Source organism: Oncorhynchus mykiss, chromosome 4, assembly GCF_057628025.1.
Source record: "Oncorhynchus mykiss isolate SJ-2025 chromosome 4, ASM5762802v1, whole genome shotgun sequence".
NCBI lineage: Eukaryota > Metazoa > Chordata > Actinopteri > Salmoniformes > Salmonidae > Oncorhynchus > Oncorhynchus mykiss.
This window is the reverse complement of record NC_143025.1, coordinates 75905646-75925360: the sequence shown is the minus strand read 5'-3', so window position 1 is coordinate 75925360 and position 19715 is coordinate 75905646. Positions and strand designations below refer to the sequence as shown.

Genomic DNA, 19715 nt, shown 5'->3' with positions numbered 1-19715 from the left:
TACTTCTCTCTCCCGTGTCCTAATTCTAAATCTGCTGGAGATCATTCTTTCTGAACTCTGTACCTTCTGTTGCTGAGGCAACCTGCCACATTGTTTCATAGACAAGAGGTTAAAGATCCAAGTCCTGGTTTCCAAACTGTTTCACAAATATACAGCTCCATTGTAGCGGTCTTGATTTGTGGTTTACTGTATGTTCCACTGCATTCTGCCATAAGACTGTCCTGCTCAGAAACGTGAGAGAATTTACAGTAAATACAAAGACAAAGAAATTGTTTAACAATATTCAAACTTTATTGATTTTAACATCTTGAATCTAATGGCAAAACTATAAAAGAAGAAAACAAGATTACAGGCAAAAAGGACACATCAAACAAGCATAAACCATTAGAGTAGTAGGCATCCTGACTATATGCAACAGCAAGTGTCTGTCAACACATTAACCTGTGTGTCTGTGTGTGTAAGAGAGCGAGAGAGAGAGAGGAAATCTGAGGAATCATTCCATAAGACCTATGACTTTTTATTCAACAGGACTTAGATCAAGGTGGCATGTGGACATTGTTAAAAAGCAACAACAGCCCCAGAACGTCACACTAATAATGACAGCTGCCTCCAGAGCCAGAGACATGTAAAGGTCAGCCAACTGGGTACAATACTAACGTACACCGTTGTTCCAGAGAACGCTGCATTCTAGGGTCAAGAATGTAAATTCCATTTTAGGTTGGAATGTAGGCAAGTCATGGAATGCTTGGTGACAATATTTAGGACAATTTGCCATACTATGCATGTCTGTGGCTCTGGCCAGCTGACCCATTCTTCTGTGTCTGGTTTAGGCTCCCAAAGCAAAGTGTGATTGAGAAAACGAAGACAACATTTAAAGATGCTCTTACAACACAAAGCATCTTTGATTTCATCTTTACAAGGGGTCTGAAAGTGCGGAGATATCTATTGGGTGTACTATCGCGTTACGACAAAAATAAAAACCTTCATTTATGTTCAACTGAGTAAGGCACTTTTCTTGAAAAGGTGCAGGGAGAGGAACTGTGTGACAGTCTACGGGCACTGGAAAAAATTGGCAACAATCAGAATATTTGTATCAGTTGCTGTGGGTACTGGTGATGTCCTGTGACATCTACTGAAAGAAAATACTATCTCACTGCAAGATGGTGCCTTTCTACGGTAGGCAGTCATTTTAAATCAGTTTCAAAAACAAACATTGTGTCCTTAGGACTATGGCAAAAGGAGATATAACAGGGAAGTAACAGTCCAGAATGCTGGATTGATTCACAAATGCTTATCAGTTGCCACAGCATACTGTGAAGCCGTGAATGCAGTCAAGGCAAAACTAGATTTATACTTCTGACTTGCCATAGTTCGGGGGTCTTTGGGACGTAGCCTAATGCCGTTGGGTGACTGTAGATTAATATTGTAAAAGGCATGCTTAAAGCGATCAAGAAAAAAAACATAAAATCAGGGACAATGAAGGCCAAGGAAAGACGTATGCGCACATTTAAATGACATTGAGTGTGCTCATACAAAACAACCAAGTTATTATTTTTTTCCATCATAAGGAAAATATTGAGTTAAGAGTTCTCACAACCATTCATACATTTTTGGAAGCAATACAAAAACGATAAGGCAAAAACTACAAAGCAAAGCTTCGTCAGTGCAACGCTCCATTTTCCATGCCAAGACTGAGGACTTTCGCTTTAAATGCACATGTTTTAGGCATACTCTCCACTAGCATACTGTTTGACAAATTCATCAAGTGGTTATTTTAAGTGTCTGAAGCCCCAAGAGCCTAATTCAAAATAAAATATTACAATTCCAAGCATTGGACATGCAAAAAAATGACAAACAAAAACACAACCGAGTCTTGACATTGACAAGCCACTGCAAGCGAAAGCTATTGATAAAACACTAAAAAAAGATCCATCATCTTGCCTTTACACGATTGTGTAAAGCTTGAAAGTAGATCAACTGAAGGACATGACAGCTCTATGTACAAGGTGGACATCACACTGTTAGCAGCAAGCTAATCAAAGAACTAGACATACTTTACGAGCACTACATTTGGGAAACCTACAGTGCCTTGAGAAAGTATTCAAACCTCTGGACTTTTTCTACAATTTGTTGTGTTACAAAGTGGGTGTAAAATTGATTTCATTGTATTTTTTTTGCCAACGATCTAGACAAAATACTAACGTCAAAGCAGAAGAAAAATCCCCCAAAAACTTGTAGGAGTTTTGCACACCTGGATTGTGCAATACTTGCACATTATTCAAGCTGTCTAGTTGGTTGTTGATCATTACTAGACAGCCATTTTTTTCAAGTCTTGCCATAGATTTATGAGCAGATTTAAGTAAAAGCCCAACCAGGCCACCCAGGAACATTCAAAGTTGTCTTGGTAGAAACTCCAGTGTATATTTGGCATTGTGTTTTAGGAATTGTCCTGCTGAAAGGTGAATTTGTCTCCCAGTGTCTGTTTGAAAGCAGACAACCAGGTTTCCCGCTATGATTTTACTTGTGCTTAGCTCTATTCCGTTTATTCTTATCCTAAAAAAACTCCTTAGTCCTTGCCGAAGACAAGCATACCCATAGCATGATGTAGTCACCACCATGCTTGGAAATATGAAGAGTGGTACTCAGTGATGTGTTGGGAGTTTCCCAAACATAATGCTTTGTATTCAGAACAAAGTGTCAAATTTATTTTGCCACATTCAATATTTTAGTGCCTTATTGCAAACAGGATTCATGTTTTGGAATATTTTTTGTTCCTGTACAGATTTCCTTATTTTCACTGTCAATTAGGTTAGTATTGAGGAGCAACTAGAATGTTGTTGATTGATCCTGTTTTCTCCCATCAATCATTAAACTCTAACTGTTTTAGAGAGTCACCATTGGCCTCATGGTGAAATCCCTGAGCGGTTTTTCTTCCTCTCCAGCAACTGAGTTAGGAAAGACGCCTGCATCTTTGTAGTGACTGGCTGTACTGACAAACCAGCCAAAGTGTAATTAATAACCACCATGCTCAAAGGAATATTCAAATGTCTGCTTTTTTATTTTTTACCCATCTTCCAATAGGTGCCCTTCTTTGTAAAACATTGGAAAACCTCTGGTCTTTCTGGTTGATTCTGTGCTTGAAATAACTGTTTGACCGAGGGACCTTAGATAATTGTACGTGTGGGGTTTTAGAGATGGAGTAGTCATTTAAAAATCATGTTAAACACTATTATTGTGGACAGAGTGAGTCCATGTAATTTACATGACTCGTTAAGCACATTTTTACCCCTGAACTTATTTAGGCTTGCCATAACAAAGGGGTTGGATACGTATTGACTCAAGACATTTCAGCTTTTCATTTTTAATTAATTTGTAAACATTTCTAAAAACATAATTCTACTTCAACATTCTGGGTATTGTGTGCAGATCAGTGATACAAAATCTAAATGTAATCCATTTTAGGCTGTAACAACACAATGTGGAAAAAGTCAAGGGGTGTCAATACTTTCTGAAGGAACTCCTCTCCTTGGCACTGCACTTAAAAAAAAACAGAGCTCACTGGGAGAAAAGAAAACTCCCAAAATGAAAAGGACGACATCTCAACATTGCGTCCATTTTAAGTTCAGGGACCAGGTATTAGTTAGTTTTGAAATGATCAAATAACTATCAGTTCAATGTATGCATGACTCCAGGAAAAACTAATTTATTAAGAACTAAGCCAAAAATGATTCTTCACTGTTAATTTTCAAAACACAAGCTATAAGGATGTGCCTGTACAATATGAGGGGGAACTAGCACTAGGGCGCTGTGGGGAACATTCAAAACTTCTGCCTGCATAGGTGACATCTCAACCAATGCCAATATAATCAATTGATACTGTAATAGGTCTTCAACCATCAAAGACCAAGATGAGGAACTAACGTATCGGTCTACTCTTCAATAATAAAAGGCTATTCAGTCCAGCTGGGATACTAGGGTTCTGCTGTTCAGGCCCAATTCATTGCAATTATTCAGCCAGTTCAGGAAGTCAACTGAAATTGAAATCATTCCCAATCTTCTATGAGGAACATTTTGGAATTTCAGGTAACTACTTGGTTTGAGTGAATTAAAATGGGATTGAGAACCACCCTGGTTCTGTTCTCTCTGCTCATAACCAATATCAGCACCGCGTTCCCGTGCCTGTCACCAGACTGCTTTTACTTTACAACAACGACACTCAGGCCTCAGCTAGGAGGAAGAGGAGCAACATCATAATTCTCACTCATCCCCTCTTTAAGTCACATTTAACATTAAAGGCACTTTACTGCTATCACTGTACGCATCAATAAGGTGCAGACTGTCTTATCTTCATCTCTTTCCGTTCAACACTTGAATTCATAATTAGACTTATTTAATCATTCTCATATATTTACTACAATATTTTATCTGTATAACCTTTCGACCATGTCCCAAAGACTTGACTCATTGAGATTTCCTTCCTGTCAAGGGAATATCTCAAGTCTACTGACTGGACTCTTCACTGTGATCCGTTTGGCTGAAGCCGATAAAGACAGAGGGGGTTATAGAAAGGGGGATTGATTTGGGTGTATTGCATTGAGCTGCTCTCTTGGCAGCGTGTGGTGTGTGCTGTGTCTTAACACCAAGGGTCTGACTCTTCCTCCGCTTCAGATGGAGGCATCTTCATACAGAATATAAACTTAAAGAATGGAGTACTGCTTCTAGTTCTCCTTTTGTTTGGACTTTCTACCATCATTTGATTATAACCCCTTTATATAGGTGTGAAAAACTCTGCCCAGATCTGTCCCACGACAAACAAGAATAAAAGCTATGCTGCATCATCCAGTCATCAAATTCTGAAAAATAACAGGGGAGGGGACCTCGGTGTTTCTGAAGCGTTACCAAGGTGCATGAAGGCCACAAGCTAATGCCATGGCAGCCCCACTATATTCCAACAGAACAGGAAGTCTTTTACATAAATGACCGTTGGCTCGTTTTTACCAGGCCAGGCAGGTAAAACATTATGAAGGGCCAGGAGAGAGGAGCAGTAAATTAGGCTGATTTTTCTCCAGTCACAATGACTAACTGAATGAGGAGAGGGGGAGAGAGGGGAGTAGGAGAGGGGAAACACAGTGATGTAATTCTGTGCTGAAGGCTGCACCAGGGTGTGAAAAATGCGTAGTGTACACATCCAGTAAAAGATGTGGCGCAAGTGTGGGTGTGTACCACAGGAGGTTGGTGGCACCTTAATTGGGGAGGACGGGCTCGTGCTAATGGCTAGAGCGGAATGGTATCCAATACATCCAACGCATGGTTCCCATGTGTTTGATGCCATTCCGTTTGCTCCGTTGCAGCCATTACTATGAGCCGTCTTCTCCTCAGCAGCCTTCTGTTGTGTGTATAGGCCTAAACCACAGGCCTAAACCACAAGTTGCTAGCACAATGCAATGAGGAGTGGGGATTGTGGGAGAAACACTGTTTGAGAGAATCACAATGGCCAGGGGTTAGGGGGTTGATATTAGGAGGTTCCAGTTGGCCCGGGAGGGGTGGGGGGGCCAGAGTAGTTGTTGGTGTGGGTCCTTCAGAGGGTGTGGTAGTTGCGGTCCTTGGACTTGCAGAACTTGTAGAGGAAGAAGAGCACAGCCTGCAGGCCCAGGACAAGCACGATGCCCCCAATGAAGCTCGCTGCGTCAAACGTTGCATTCTTATGAGGTGCAGGAGAGGGCCCCACTGGTGACGCAGTGCTGTCTGCACAGGGTGGGAGTGAGAGCCAAGTCATACCACTGTATCACCACTAGCCTTTAGGGCCATGTAGAACCACAAACATATTGATCATCCACTGGCAGAATTGACTTTTGATTCAGTAATATTATTTGATTTCAGACTGGGCTGGCATGGGAACTTACTTGAAGCAGTTGTTGTGTCAGAGACTGGGACGGTGCCATTAGTGGGCAGGGCGGTTGGTACTGCAGTAGTCAGGTTAGCTGGACACAGCGGTAAGATATCAGTTTAATACCATTTCACCATATTTAGGTTTGACATTACAACCATCCGGCCACCCAGTAGACACACACTGATTAGAAGGGAGCAGCTGATAGGCTGGTTTTTGCTGGTTACCTGTGGTGGACTCAGTGGTGGAGCTGTTAGTGACATTGATGACCGTAGGGATAGCAGACATGGTGGGGGTAGGAGGTTTGGCTGAACTTGAAGTAAAAGGCTGCACTGAAGAAACCGACACAAAGAGAGACAGAGTATAAAGCAGGGCTGTGACGATTTCAGTATTGCAATATTTTTTCCAAGGCAAAAATGAAAACACAAAGCAGACCTAACACTACGGTCCTGCTGTACGTAAAATATTGTGCGCCATTGCTTGGAAAATAAACGTGACTCTGGATGAGAACCGTTCGTTTCCAACATTAGGGCTGTTAATCGAAAGAAGTTAAATCCACTTTGCGTTTTGTTTCCTTGCCATAATACTAATGAGTATCGCGATACTGGTATCATGCCGGGCCTAGTATAAAGCAGGGAAGAAAGAGACAGGCTACATCTGGATAGTCCCAAAATGCCTCCTGCATTCCCCTCCTGCCTTCCATTTTGATCTGACAGGATTTGGTAGGTGAATGTAATAGCGTGAATTCATACAATTAGCTTTCACACATCTAATCCTTTTGGACTGGTGGAATGACAAGGGAGGAGGAAGGCAGCGACAAAGCAATTAGGAAAGGAGGGAAGCATTTCAGACTATTGAGAGAAAGCAACTGACACCACATAACAGAGATATAGAATGTCTCCATATGCCTAGATCAGTCACTTTCTGTTGAAGGCCAGTCCTGTGTCATGTTAAATAAGTGACAGTGACTGGAATAACAAAGCACATGTAATCTCTCTGGAGAAGCCTTTAACTGAACCAGGTGATGGTATTGGACTTTACCTGAGCAGGTTTCATTGGAGCAGGCGCCTATGGTCATGTTCGGACTGTTTATGGAGGTGACGTTGACACAGGAGACATTGGAGACATCTGGAGTTGCTGTAACTGAACAGAGGGGATAAAAGGAACAAACAAGCACCAATGAAAGACAGTTTTCCAGTAGAGCACTAACACAAAGACAAGAAAATGTGTTCAGGTGATCGGGAATCTTTAGGAAAAGTATATTAATCCTGACACCATAGGGAACATGAGCCATTTAAGAACACAAGGGCTGCATTCTAAACACTTAAGACACACCCTATCCTCTCAGCCCTCAAATTAAGTGGACACTTCTGATGAGTATACACTTGCAGGGTAAGGAAGGAATGATTTTTAAAATGGACTGCCTTTGCACAGAAATTCGTCACTCATTGATCCCGCGATGATTGTGTTTTCAGCCACCGGTAGCTTGTGGGTGCTTTACATATGCTACAGTCAATTACACGTCTACTTAAAATTAACTGTATAAATTATTAATATATGCCTACTATGATAGCTAGCAAATTAATTAGCTAACTAATGGTTAGCCTGCCTAGCTGGAACTTCTTAAGAAGGAAAATTTTTTATTTCTAAATTTTCCAAAAAACATCATTACATTTACAATGCCGTCATGTGCATTAGTAGCACAATTTATAACTTATTTACATTTGTTTTTACTTACACTTTAATGTTGACGTTTTCCCTTTTGGCAGACGTTTCTTAGCGGAGGGACAATCGTCGCAAATTGAAATATGGAGAGTTTCAGTCCCCAAAGTGAACATAATTGTACACTAAAAACGAGGGCAGAAGGGCTTACATTTTAAAACTCGCCTTGCTTGGCGAATCATTTGGACAGCCCTCCAAGATGGTGACAGCGATTCCCCCAAGGGCACAAGGCGAGGTTAAGTGGACGAGGGTGTGTCTTTTAAGAGTTTGAACCACAGCCAAGTATTATCTTGTTTTCAGTCAAATGGGATGGGCTTGTCAGCTCAGGAGTCTAGTGCGAGTTCAGTCATTCTCCTTCCTGGAAAGTCAGAAATCATAGCCAGCCCCCTCCTCCACTGCATGATCTTTCCCATTACTGATTAATCCAAGGGGGTGGATAGATACACTACCTTTTCAAAAGTTTGGGGTCACTTAGAAATGTCCTTGTTTTTTAAAGAAAATCACATTTTTTGTCCATTAAAATAACATCAAATTGATCAGAAATACAGTGTATACATTGTTAATGTTGTAAATGACTATTGTTGCTGGAAACTGGATTTTACATGTGATATCTAGAGACCCATTATCAGCAACCATCCTGTGTTCCAATGGCACGTTGTGTTAGCTAATCCAAGTATCACTTTAAAAGGCTAATTGATCATTAGAAAACCCTTTTGTAATTATGTTAGCATAGTTAGCAAACTGTTGTGCTCCAATCAAGTTGTAGAAACATCAAGGATGATCAATGGAAACAGGATGCACCTAAGCTCAATTTCCAGTCTCATAGCAAAGCGTCTGAACACTTATAAGGTATGTTTTTTATAATCAATTTGCAAAAACGTCATGAAACCCATTTTCGCTTTGTGATGGGGTATTGTGTAGATTTTTTATTTGTTTTAAACCTACAGGTGATTTATCTCATGCTTGTACTGTTCTGAAACTTTGAGCACTGCCACTAACCTTGTCTTGAAGTTGAGAATCTTAATTGCATACTCCTCGCGTTCTCTCCTTCTCAAAACCCCACTGGAGGAGCAGGTCAGAGGGGAGGGACCTCTGGTTCTCTCATCCAGTGGGGTTTTGAGAAGGAGACGAGAGGACACGAGGAGCATGCAATTAAGATCATCCGTGTGTGACCCCACTATCAGTGTGTGTGTGTAAGGCAGACTTTTCCATTGGTGGAGGGGGTAGAGGTGGCTGTTACCTCACAGGCAGCTATGAAAGGTGGAGCTCACTAACACACATTCCAGAAGGATCTTGACATCAGTGTGAGCCGAACCCACTGCAAGGGGCATCCAGTGAGAGATCGGAGGGAAGAGGATTGTCACAGGGGAAATCCTTAAAGAGCCAAGCGCTGCATAACACTTTGTTTCCTACATCCAGACCAGTACACTTTGAGCTAAACCAGCTGACACATGTCGCTCAGTGGGATTAAACTACAGCCTTCAGAACAAAAATGGAGCCCCTCTGACGCCTATGTGTTTACATGAAATCCCTAAACCAATGGTAAATCTGGTAATAACAGTGGGGCTTGCAGTAACTCACCACAATGAGCTGGGTCATTACCTAGGTCTAAGTGAGCTGGGTCTGTATTGTAGCCAACTTTAGAATGTCCCTCTCCACGGTCAGTCTGTGTGAACTTCCAGATTTAGTTAATATCTAATTGGTGATCCTGTTGTAGGGCTTGTGAAAAGCATTAGTTCAGACCTCCGACCTACTGTGTGGTGAGAGACGGTTAGTTCTGGTGTGAGAGAGAGACTGCCGAGTTATTATTTCTGGTGTGTGACAGCACTGTGAGGATTGTGTCTGTCAGTCATTAACCAGGTTTCCATCCACAGATTTATCAGAATAAAGTCATACCTTACTAAAAAATATATAATTCACGACAGCTGTGATGGAAACAAGTAATTAAGGTACAAATAATTATATATATATATATATATATATATATATATATACACACACACACACACACACCCACACACACGACAGAACTAGTTTGTTCGACATGGTGGGATCTTTGTCTTGTAAAATGAATTACGGGAAAAATGGAGGTGGAAACACCTTTATGTGCAAATATTGATATCAAATCGTATTAGTCACATGTGCCAAATACAACAGACCTTACAGTGAAATGCTTAATTACAAGCCCATAACCAACAATGTAGTTAAAAAATAAATAAAAAGATACAGATAAGAAATAAAAGTAAACAGTAAAATATAACAATAGCGAGACTATATACAGGGGGGTACCGGTACAGAGTCAATGTGCGGGGGCACCGGTTGAGGTAGTATGTACATGTAGGTAGAGTTATTAAAAGTGACTATGCTTAGATGATAACAGAGTAGCAGTGGTGTAAAGGGGGGGCAATGCAAATAGTCTGGGAGGCCATTTGATTAGATCTTAAGAGTCTTTAGTCTTGGGGCTAGAAACTGTTTAGAAGTCTCTTGGACCTAGACATGGCGCTCCAGTACCGCTTGCCGTGCGGTAGCAGAGAGAACAGTCTATGACTAGGGTGGCTGGAGTCTTTGACAATTTTTAGGGCCTTCCTCTGACACCGCCTGGTATAGGAGGTCCTGGATGGCAGGAAGCTTGGCCCCAGTGATGTACTGGGCCGTACGCACTACCCTCTGCACCTTGCGGTCGGAGGCCAAGCAGTTGCCATACCAGGCAGTGATGCAACCAGTCAGGATGCTCTCGATGGTGCAGCTGTAGAACCTTTTGAGGATCTGAGGTCCCATGTCAAAATTTCAGTCTCCTGTGTGGGAATAGGCTTTGTCGTGCCCTCCTCACGGCTGTCTTGGTGTGCTTGGACCAAGTTAGTTTGTTGGTGATGTGGACACCAAGGAATTTGAAGCTCTCAATCTGTTCCACTGCAGCCCTGTTGATGAGAATGGGGGCGTGCTTGGTCCTCCTTTTCCTCTAGTCCACAATCATCTCCTTTGTCTTGATCACGTTGAGGGATAGGTTGTTGTCCTGGCACCACACGGCCAGGTGTCTGACCTCTCTATAGGATGTCTTAACATTGTCGGTGATCAGGCCTACCACTATTGTGTCATCGGCAAACTTGGTGTTGGAGTCGTGCTTGGCCGTGCAGTCATGAGTGAACAGGGAGTACAGGAGGGGACTGGGGGGCCCCTGTGTTGAGGATCAGCATGGTGGATGTGTTGTTACCTACCCTTACCATCTGGGTGCGGCCTGTCAGGAAGTCCAGGATCCAGTTGCAGAGGGAGGTGTTCAGTCCCGGGGTCCTTAGCTTAGTGATGAGCTTTGAGGGCACTATGGTGTTGAACACTAAGCTGTAGTCACGTAGGTGTTCGATAGGTGTTCCTTTCGTCCAGGTGGGAAAGGGCAGTGTGGAGTGCAATAGAGACTGCGTAATCTGTGGATCTGTTACGAGTGGTATACAAAATTGGAGTGGGTCTAGGGTTTCTGGGATAATGGTGTTGATGTGAGCCATGACCACCCTTTCAAAGCACTTCATGGCTACAGACGTGAGTGCTACAGGTCGGTGGTCATTTAGGCAGGTTACCTTAGTGTTCATGGGCACAGGCACTATGGTGATCTGTTTGAAACATGTAGGTATTACAGACTCGGACAGAGAGAGGTTGAAAATGTCAGTGAAGACACTTGAAAATTGGTCAGTACCTGTCCTGGTAATCCGTCTGCCCCTGCGGCCTTGTGAATGTTAACCTGTTTTAAGGGCTTATTCACGTCGGCTGCGGAGAGCGTGATCACAGTCTTAAAGAACAACTGATGTTCTCATGCATGTTTCAGTTCCATTTGCCTCAAAGCGAGCACAGAAGTAGTTTAGCTCGTCTGGTAGGCTTGTGTCACTGGGCATCTCGACTGTGCTTCCCTTTGTAGTCTGCAATGGTTTGCAAGCCCTGCACCCTCAGTGCGGATGTTGCCTGTAATCCTTCTGGTTGGGGCATGCGTATGGTCACTGTGGAGACGACGTCGTCGATGCACATATTGATGAAGCCAATGACTGATGTGGTGTACTCCTCAATGCCATCGGAGGAATCCCGGAACATATTCTAGTCTGTGCTAGCAAAACAGTCCTGTAGCTTAGCATCTGCTTCATCTGACCATTTTTAAAAAATGGATCTAGTCACTGGTACTTCCTGCCTTCATTTTTGCTTGTAAGCAGGAATAAGGAGGATAGAATTATGGTCAGATTTGCCAAATGGAGGGTGAGGGAGAGCTTTGTATGAATTTTGGCCCAATCCTCCTGACAGAGCTGGTGTAACTGTCAGGTTTGTAGGCCTCCTTGCCTCATTTTCTACAGGATTGAGGTCAGGGCTTTATGATGGCCACTCCAATACCTTGACTTTGTTGTCCTTAAGCCATTTTGCCACAACTTTGGAAGTATGCTTGGGGTTATTATCCATTTGGAAGACCCATTTGAGACCAAGCTTTAACTTCCTGACTGATGTCTAAAGATGTTGCTTCAATATATCCACATAACTTTCATGCCTCATGATGACATCTATTTTGTGAAGTGCACCAGTCCCTCCTGCAGCAAAGCACCCCCACAACATGATGCTATCACCCCCGTGCTTCACGGTTGGGATGGTGTCCTTCGGCTTGCAAGCATCCCCCTTTTCCCTCCAAACATAACGATGGTCATTATGGCCAAACAGTTCTATATATTTTTGTCCCCATGTGCAGTTGCAAACCGTAGTCTAGTCTTTTTTTATGGCGGGTTTGTAGCACTGGCTTCTTCCTTGCTGAGCGGCCTTTCAGGTTATGTCGATATAGGACTCGTTTTGCTGTGGATATAGATACTTTTGTACCTATTTCCTCCAGCATCTTCATAAGGTCCTTTGCTGTTGTTCTGGGATTGATTTGCATTTTTCGCACCAAAGTACGTTCATCTCTAGAAGTAAGACCGCGTCTCATTCCTGAGTGGTATGACAGCTGTGTGGTACCATGGTGTTTATACTTGCCTACTATTGTTTGTACAGATGAACGTGGCACCTTCAGGCATTTGGAAATTGCTCCCAAGGATGAACCAGACTTGTGGAGGTCTACAATTTTTTTTTGAGTTCTTTTGATTTTCCCATGATGTCAAGCAAAGAGGCACTGAGTTTGAAGGTAGGCCTTGAAATACATCCACAGGTACACCTCCGATTCACTCAAATGATGTCAATAAGCCTATTTTCTGGAATTTTCCAAGCTGTTTAAAGGCACAGTCAACTTAGTTTATCCTGTTTGGGATAGGGGGCAGCATTTTCACGTTCGGATGAAAAGCGTGCCCAGAGTAAACTTCCTGCTACTCTGGCCCAGAAGCTAATATATGCATATTATTAGTAGTATTGGGTAGAAAACAGGCTGAAGTTTCTAAAACTGTTTGAATGATGTCTGTGAGTATAACAGAACTCATATGGCAGGTGAAAACCTGAGAAAATCCAACCAGGAAATCCAACCATGAAGTGGGAAATCTGAGGTTTGTAGTTTTTCCAACTCATTGCCTATCGAATATTCAGTGTCTATGGGGTCATATTGCACTTCCTACGGCTTCCACTAGATGTCAGTCTTTAGAACCTTGTTTGAGGCTTCTACTGTGAAGTGGGGGCGAATGAGAGCTGAATCAACCAGAGGCCTGCCAGAGTGCCATGAGCTGATTCCGTGAGAGTGAGAGTTAGCTTGCGTTCCATTGCAATTCTAAAGACAAAGGAATTCTCCGGTTGGAACATTATTGAAGATATATCTTAAAAACTTCCTAAAGATTGATTCTATACATCGTTTGACATGTTTCTACGAACTGTAATATAACTTTTTTAACTTGCACTTTAACTTGAATTTATGAAAGATACATATTTCCCAAAAATATTTTTGAATTTCGCGCTCTGCCTTTTCAGCGGAATATTGTCGAGGAACCCCTAGCCATAAGAAGTTATGTAAACTTCTGACCCACTAGAATTGTGATACAGTCAGTTTATAAGTAAAATATATCTGTCTGTAAACAATTGTTGGAAAAATGACTTGTCATGCACAAAGTAGATGCCCTAACCGACTTGCCAAAACTATAGTTTGTTAAGAAGAAATGTGTTGATTGGTTGAAAAACGAGTTTTAATGACTCCGACCTAAGTGTATGTAAACTTCCGACTTCAACTGTATTTTAGTAAAACAGGATAGGAGTATGTTATCTGGCTATACGCCATGCCATAGGCCAGATTGCCCAATTGGCGGCCCACGGGCCTAATTTGGCCCGCTTACGCTCCGTTCCTTGCCTCAGGCTGCACACGCTGGTCTCTTTTCAAGTGATCATATTTCATCCTAATATGCAACATGTTTCGATTTAGAAGGGCCTATTAACAAATGGGCAGGAGCAGGATAACCAAAAAAAAAGATGTCCATATGCACTCAAATAGCGAATGGAAGCTGCTGTCCCGCAGATAATTTTTCAAATCATGCCGGGTAGGCTACTCCGGTTTTATAGTGCAGCTGAGAAATAAATACAGTAGCAGCTGGGATCATCCTCTTTTTAGTGGCAACTGCCAAAACTGAGGGCCTACACTCAGCTCAGTCCACATAATCATGGAGGATAATGTGCCTGAATAGAAGGTTCCAACTTACCACACCCACAATTCAGATAGTCCTATAATACTGTCTATATAGTTTGCTGAAGTAAATTATGCAAATCATGATGACAGACACACAGGCTCTCTTCTACGACCCTACGTAGCTTAAATGGCACCTAAAACACACAATCGGATTTGCTCTGCTTTTTCTCAGCATCACACACACATACAGGCACGCACATACCTGGGAATGACGCACCTGTTCAGCTTTATTACTCAGCAGTGTGTCATGGGCAATGATCTGGGCTTGGCTTAAAAACCCAATTAAAACAACCTGTAACCTCAATTCACTGGGCTGATAACATCTACAGGCAAACAGAGTTACGATGCGGCAGTCAGAGCAGCAGGCTGGCTATATAAACACTTATAAACTAGGTGGTTAGAGCCCTGAATGCTGATTGATATACCATGTCTGTCAGCCAGACCTTAAACCACGGGTATGACAAAACATTTTTTACTGCTCTAATTACATTGATAACCAGTTAATAATAGCAATAATGCAGCTTGAGGGTTTGTGGTATATGGCACTCTGCGATGTCGTGCCTAAGAACAATCCTTAGGCGTGGTATACTGGCCATATACCACACCCCCTCGTGCCTTATTGTTTAATTATAGTGTATGACTCAGGCATCTAGGAGCTTAGTATATCACACCTAAAAACGAACAAACATCCCCACTGGAGATTGAGACCACAATATCAAGACATTTATCATGAGTCTGACCAGGTATTGCCATTACCGTAATTAGATAATTGTGTAGCAAAGTGTTCTTGTCCAAGGACCAGCAGATATATCTCTACTCTCTAAAATTGATGGTGTGGAAGAGATGAGGCTAAATGTCCTAGTAGCTTCCTAAACTACATAAGCAGACACTTTTACTAAGGACACACATTTCTCTGATAACTGCCTTGCCCAAACTGCCCATTGTCCCAGTCTTTTTTGACTTGCATCTCAAAATGGCTACCTCTTGATCCTTTGGAATGACATTGTCAAAAAACAGAATCAACTGGCTTACAAGGTACCTGAAAGATAACGATACTGTCTGGTAGTTTAATGTTCCTAACTTAAAAGTTCAGTATGGCTCAGGAAATTGTAGGCTTAAGCTTACATGCCAAAATGTATGACTCTTCACCACAATATCATGCATGCAGGAGCAGGAAAAGTAGGTACTTACATGTGCAGTTCATCCATTGACAGTCACCAACACATGCTTCACAATCAAGTGCATCACAGTCAACTGAAACTGGAAACATCAATTAACATAAGTAATTACAAGTGTATAACTAAGGTTAGATGTAATTTGCCCAACTTTGACGGCTATAGACCTAATTGGACCTGCCAGGGAGATATTTACTAGGCAAAACATTACTCGTCAAATGTATGCAACGTTAAATCGTTAGTCACAGGGAGTGGTAAAGTTACTCAACGATTCCTTGTACATTAAATCAGTCTAACGTTACGAGATGAGAAAGGTCATGTCAACATCAAGTGCATTACATTTAAAATACCTGTGTCAATGAGGGACTTTAACATTGTCCCTCTGTTCGTGTGACTTGTGTGGCTTCATAGCTAACTAACTAGAGCTTCATAACGCAACATAACTCTAATGTGACGCAAGACTGACAGGCTTGTTGTTGCATATGATAACAGCCAGCTGGTCATGGGCAATGAGAGAATATCTGGCCGATTCACTAACCATCCATTTTCGAAAGTTGTTGTGAAAGGGTAAATTAAAAGCGACACATTTGCCTGTAAGTTCAGGGTTGCTGGCTAGCGTTAGTATTTGTTTATTCTAAAAGCTAGTTGGAGGACGATAACGTGTACTGCTTGATATGTCGCGCGCGCGCAGCTAGCTGGCTACACTCCGCACACATCCTTAGAAAAACCAACTAGCTTGACATGATTTGACAACACGTGGAATTCGCACAAATAATTTAAACAAACTGTTTGCAGTCACATTCGGGGGAACTAGATAGACATGTGACATAAATATGCACTCAAACGTCTCGCGCAGTTACCTCTCCTTAGTTAGCTAGCTAACGTTAGCTCGCCCGCTGGCTTTCCAATGCAGAAAGCGCAAGAACAGGTTGTGCTGTGCTTTGTAGGTCGCAAACTTACCTACGTCTGCAGTTGTTGTTGCACTCACCAATGCGAGTACCAATGTAACGTACACAAGTTTTAAAAACATGTTGTTTAATTTCTATTTTTCCTCAATTTGTTCTACCCGAATTTTAGTCGCGAGAGATCTGGATATCTGCTGGATACGGGGCTTGTTGCTAACTTGCTACTTCCTTCTACACAGGTCATGTGGCACTTTTTATTGCTTACTTGCAGGGAGGGGTAAAGAGATGTGTCGTGAAGTGAGACGTCCAGTACTGACTTTATTTCACAGTATGGCCTAGGCCTACTGTTCTTAAAAACACGGACCTCCTGTTTATATTCACTGCAAAGTGGCACAGTTATAATAACTTGTCTCGGGTAAGTGGCAACATGTTTTCTTCTGAAAAAAACTCACACCTGTCATGAATCACAATTGAAATAACCAGATTTAATTATTGCGTATCATCTGCTGATATAGAATCACTTGCAAATTGTTGATGAAACAAACAGATAATACATGCCTACCAACTCACAGCCCCTTGTTATAACTATTTTTATGTATTTAATTCTGTTCTGACTGTACACTACAGTGCAGGAATTTGGACAGCAGGCCTACTGTTTTTGTGGCCTCTTAGGTCAAGATACCATTTCCTGTATAGTCCACCACCACAAAATCACATATCTAGAGGACTAGAAATGCCACAAGTCTTTTGTTTTGACTAGTCTGCTTTGATTTACTCAAGAGGAGGGATTGAATCAACAAACAAGTCATTTTTAGGGGGGAATGATTGTTTCACATATACAGGGTACACTACATCTATCTAGCTTTCATTTCTGGTGCGAAAAAAGCTACAGTTGAAGTCTTAAGTTTACATACACTTAGGTTGGAGTCATTAAAAGTAGTTTTTCAACCACTCCACAAATTTCTTGTTAACAAACTATAGTTTTGGTAAGTCGGTTAGGATATCTACTTTCTGCATGTCACAACTAACAATTGTTTACAGACAGATTATTTCACTCACTGTATCACAATTCCAATGGGTCAGAAGTTTACATATACTAAGTTGACTGTGCCTTTAAACAGCTTGGAAAATTCCAGAAAATTATGTCATGGCTTTAGAAGCTTCTGATAGGCTAATTGACATCATTTGAGTCAATTGGAGGTGTACCTGTATCTCAAGGCCTACCTTCAAACTCAGTGCCTCTTTGCTTGACATCATGTGAAAATCAAAAAAAATAAATACAATTGTAGACCTCCACAAGTCTGGTTCATCCTTGGGAGCAATTTCCAAACGCCTGAAGGTACCACGTTCACCTGTACAAACAATAGAAGTATAAACACCATGGGACCACGCAGCCGTCATACCGCTCAGGAAGGAGACGTGTTCTGTCCCCTAGAGATGAACGTACTTTGGTGCGAAAAGTGCAAATCAATCCCAGAACAACAGCAAAGGACCATGTGAAGATGCTGGAGGAAATGGGTACAAAAGTATCTATATCCACAGTAAAACAAGTCCTATATCGACATATATCGGGGCGGCAGGGTAGCCTAGTGGTTAGAGCGTTGGACTAGTAACCGGAAGGTTGCGAGTTCAAACCCCCGAGCTGACAAGGTCGTCTGTCGTTCTGCCCCTGAACAGGCAGTTAACCCACAGTTAACCCAGGCCGTCATTGAAAATAAGAATTTGTTCTTAACTGACTTGCCTGGTTAAATAAAGGTAAAAAAATTTTTTTTTTAAATTAAAAATTTTAAAAAAAACCTGAAAGGCCGCTCAGCAAGGAAGAAGCCACTGCTTCAAAACCGCCATAAAAAAGCCAGACTACGGTTTGCAACTGCACATGGGGACAAAGATCCTACTTTTTGGAGAAATGTCCTCTGGTCTGATGAAACAAAAATAGAACTGTTTGGTCATAATGACCATCGTTATGTTTGGAGGAAAAAGGGGGAGGCTTGCAAGCCGAAGAACAACATCCCAACCGTGAAGCACGGGGGTGGCAGCATCATGTTGTCCGTGTGCTTTGCTGCAGGAGGGACTGGTGCACTTCACAAAATAGATGGCTTCATGAGGTAGGAAAATTATGTGGATATATTGAAGAAAATCTCAAGACATCAGTCAGGAAGTTAAAGCTTGGTCGCAAATGGGTCTTCCAAATGGACAATGACCCCAAGCATACTTCCGAAGTTGTGGCAAAATGGCTTAAGGACAACAAAGTCAAGGTATTGGAGAGGCCATCTCAAAGCCCTGACCTAAAGCCTATAGAAAATTTGTGGGCAGAACTGAAAAGGCATGTGCGAGCAAGGAGGCCTACAAACCTGACTCAGTTACACCAGCTCTGTCAGGAGGAATGGGCCAAAATTCACCCAATTTATTTTGGGAAGCTTGTGGAGGGCCACCCGACACATTTGACCCAAGTTCAACAATTTAAAGGCAATGCTACCAAATACTAATTGAGTGTATGTAAACTTCTGACCCACTGGGAATGTGATGAAAGAAATAAAAGCTGAAATAGATAATTCTCTCTACTATTATTCTGACATTTCACATTCTTACAATAAAGTGGTGATCTTAACTGACCTAAGACAGGGATTTTTTTATAGGAATTAAATGTCAGGAATTGTGAAAAACTGAGTTTAAATGTATTTGGCTAAGGTGTATGTAAACTTCCAACTTCAACTATATATACTTGAAGTAGAAAGTTTACATACACCTTAGCCAAATATCCACAGTACAGTGCCACAAAAGTATATATATATATATATATATATATGTGGACGCCCCGTCAAATGAGTGGATTCGGATATTTCAGCCACATCCGTTGTTGACTGATGTAGAAAATTGAGCGCACAGCCAAGCAATCTCCATATAAAAACATGGAATGGAATGGCATTCCTGAAGAGCTCAGGGACTTTTAATGTGGCACCGTCATAGGATTCAATCTTTCCAACAAGTCCATTTGTCCAATTTCTAGAGCTGCCCAAGTCAACTGTAAGTGCTGTTATTGTGAAGTGGCAACGTCTAGGAGAAACAGCGGCTCAGCTGCAAAATGGTAGGCCACACAAGCTCACAGAACGTGACTGCCGAGTGTTGAAGCGGGAAAAAATATGTCCTCGGTTGCAACACTCACTACTAACTGCCTCTGAAAGCAACGTCAACACAATAACTGTTCGTTGGGAGTAAAGCTCGCTGCTATTGGACTCTAGAGCAGTGGAAACGCGTTCTCTGGAGTGATGAATCACGCCAGGAGAACGCTACCTGCCTTAATGCATAGTGCCAACTGCAAATTTTGGTGGAAGAGGAATAATGGTCTGGGGCTGTTTTTCATGGTTCGGGCTAGGCCACTTAGTTTCAGTGAAGGGAAATCTTAATGCTACAGCATA

The 19715-nt window shown here is 42.0% G+C and overlaps 1 protein-coding gene across 3 annotated transcripts; it reads right to left on the bottom strand.

Moving 5' to 3' along the window:
- Positions 1-269: 269 nt before the first annotated feature.
- On the bottom strand, positions 270-16593 carry LOC110522366 (sialomucin core protein 24). Of its 3 annotated transcripts, XM_021600709.3 has the most exons (6): positions 16355-16593; positions 15411-15479; positions 6929-7030; positions 6115-6219; positions 5904-5981; positions 270-5745 (listed from the first exon to the last, which is right to left on the bottom strand). In XM_021600709.3, the coding sequence occupies exons 1-6, from the start codon at positions 16422-16424 to the stop codon at positions 5579-5581; spliced, it is 591 nt and encodes a 196-aa protein (XP_021456384.1). In that variant the 5' UTR covers positions 16425-16593; the 3' UTR covers positions 270-5578. The 3 variants fall into 3 exon arrangements, with proteins under 3 accessions (XP_021456384.1, XP_021456386.1, XP_021456385.1); XM_021600711.3 differs by lacking the exon at positions 6115-6219 and having other exon boundaries at positions 16355-16578; XM_021600710.3 differs by lacking the exons at positions 15411-15479; positions 16355-16593 and adding an exon at positions 7626-7829.
- Positions 16594-19715: the final 3122 nt, after the last annotated feature.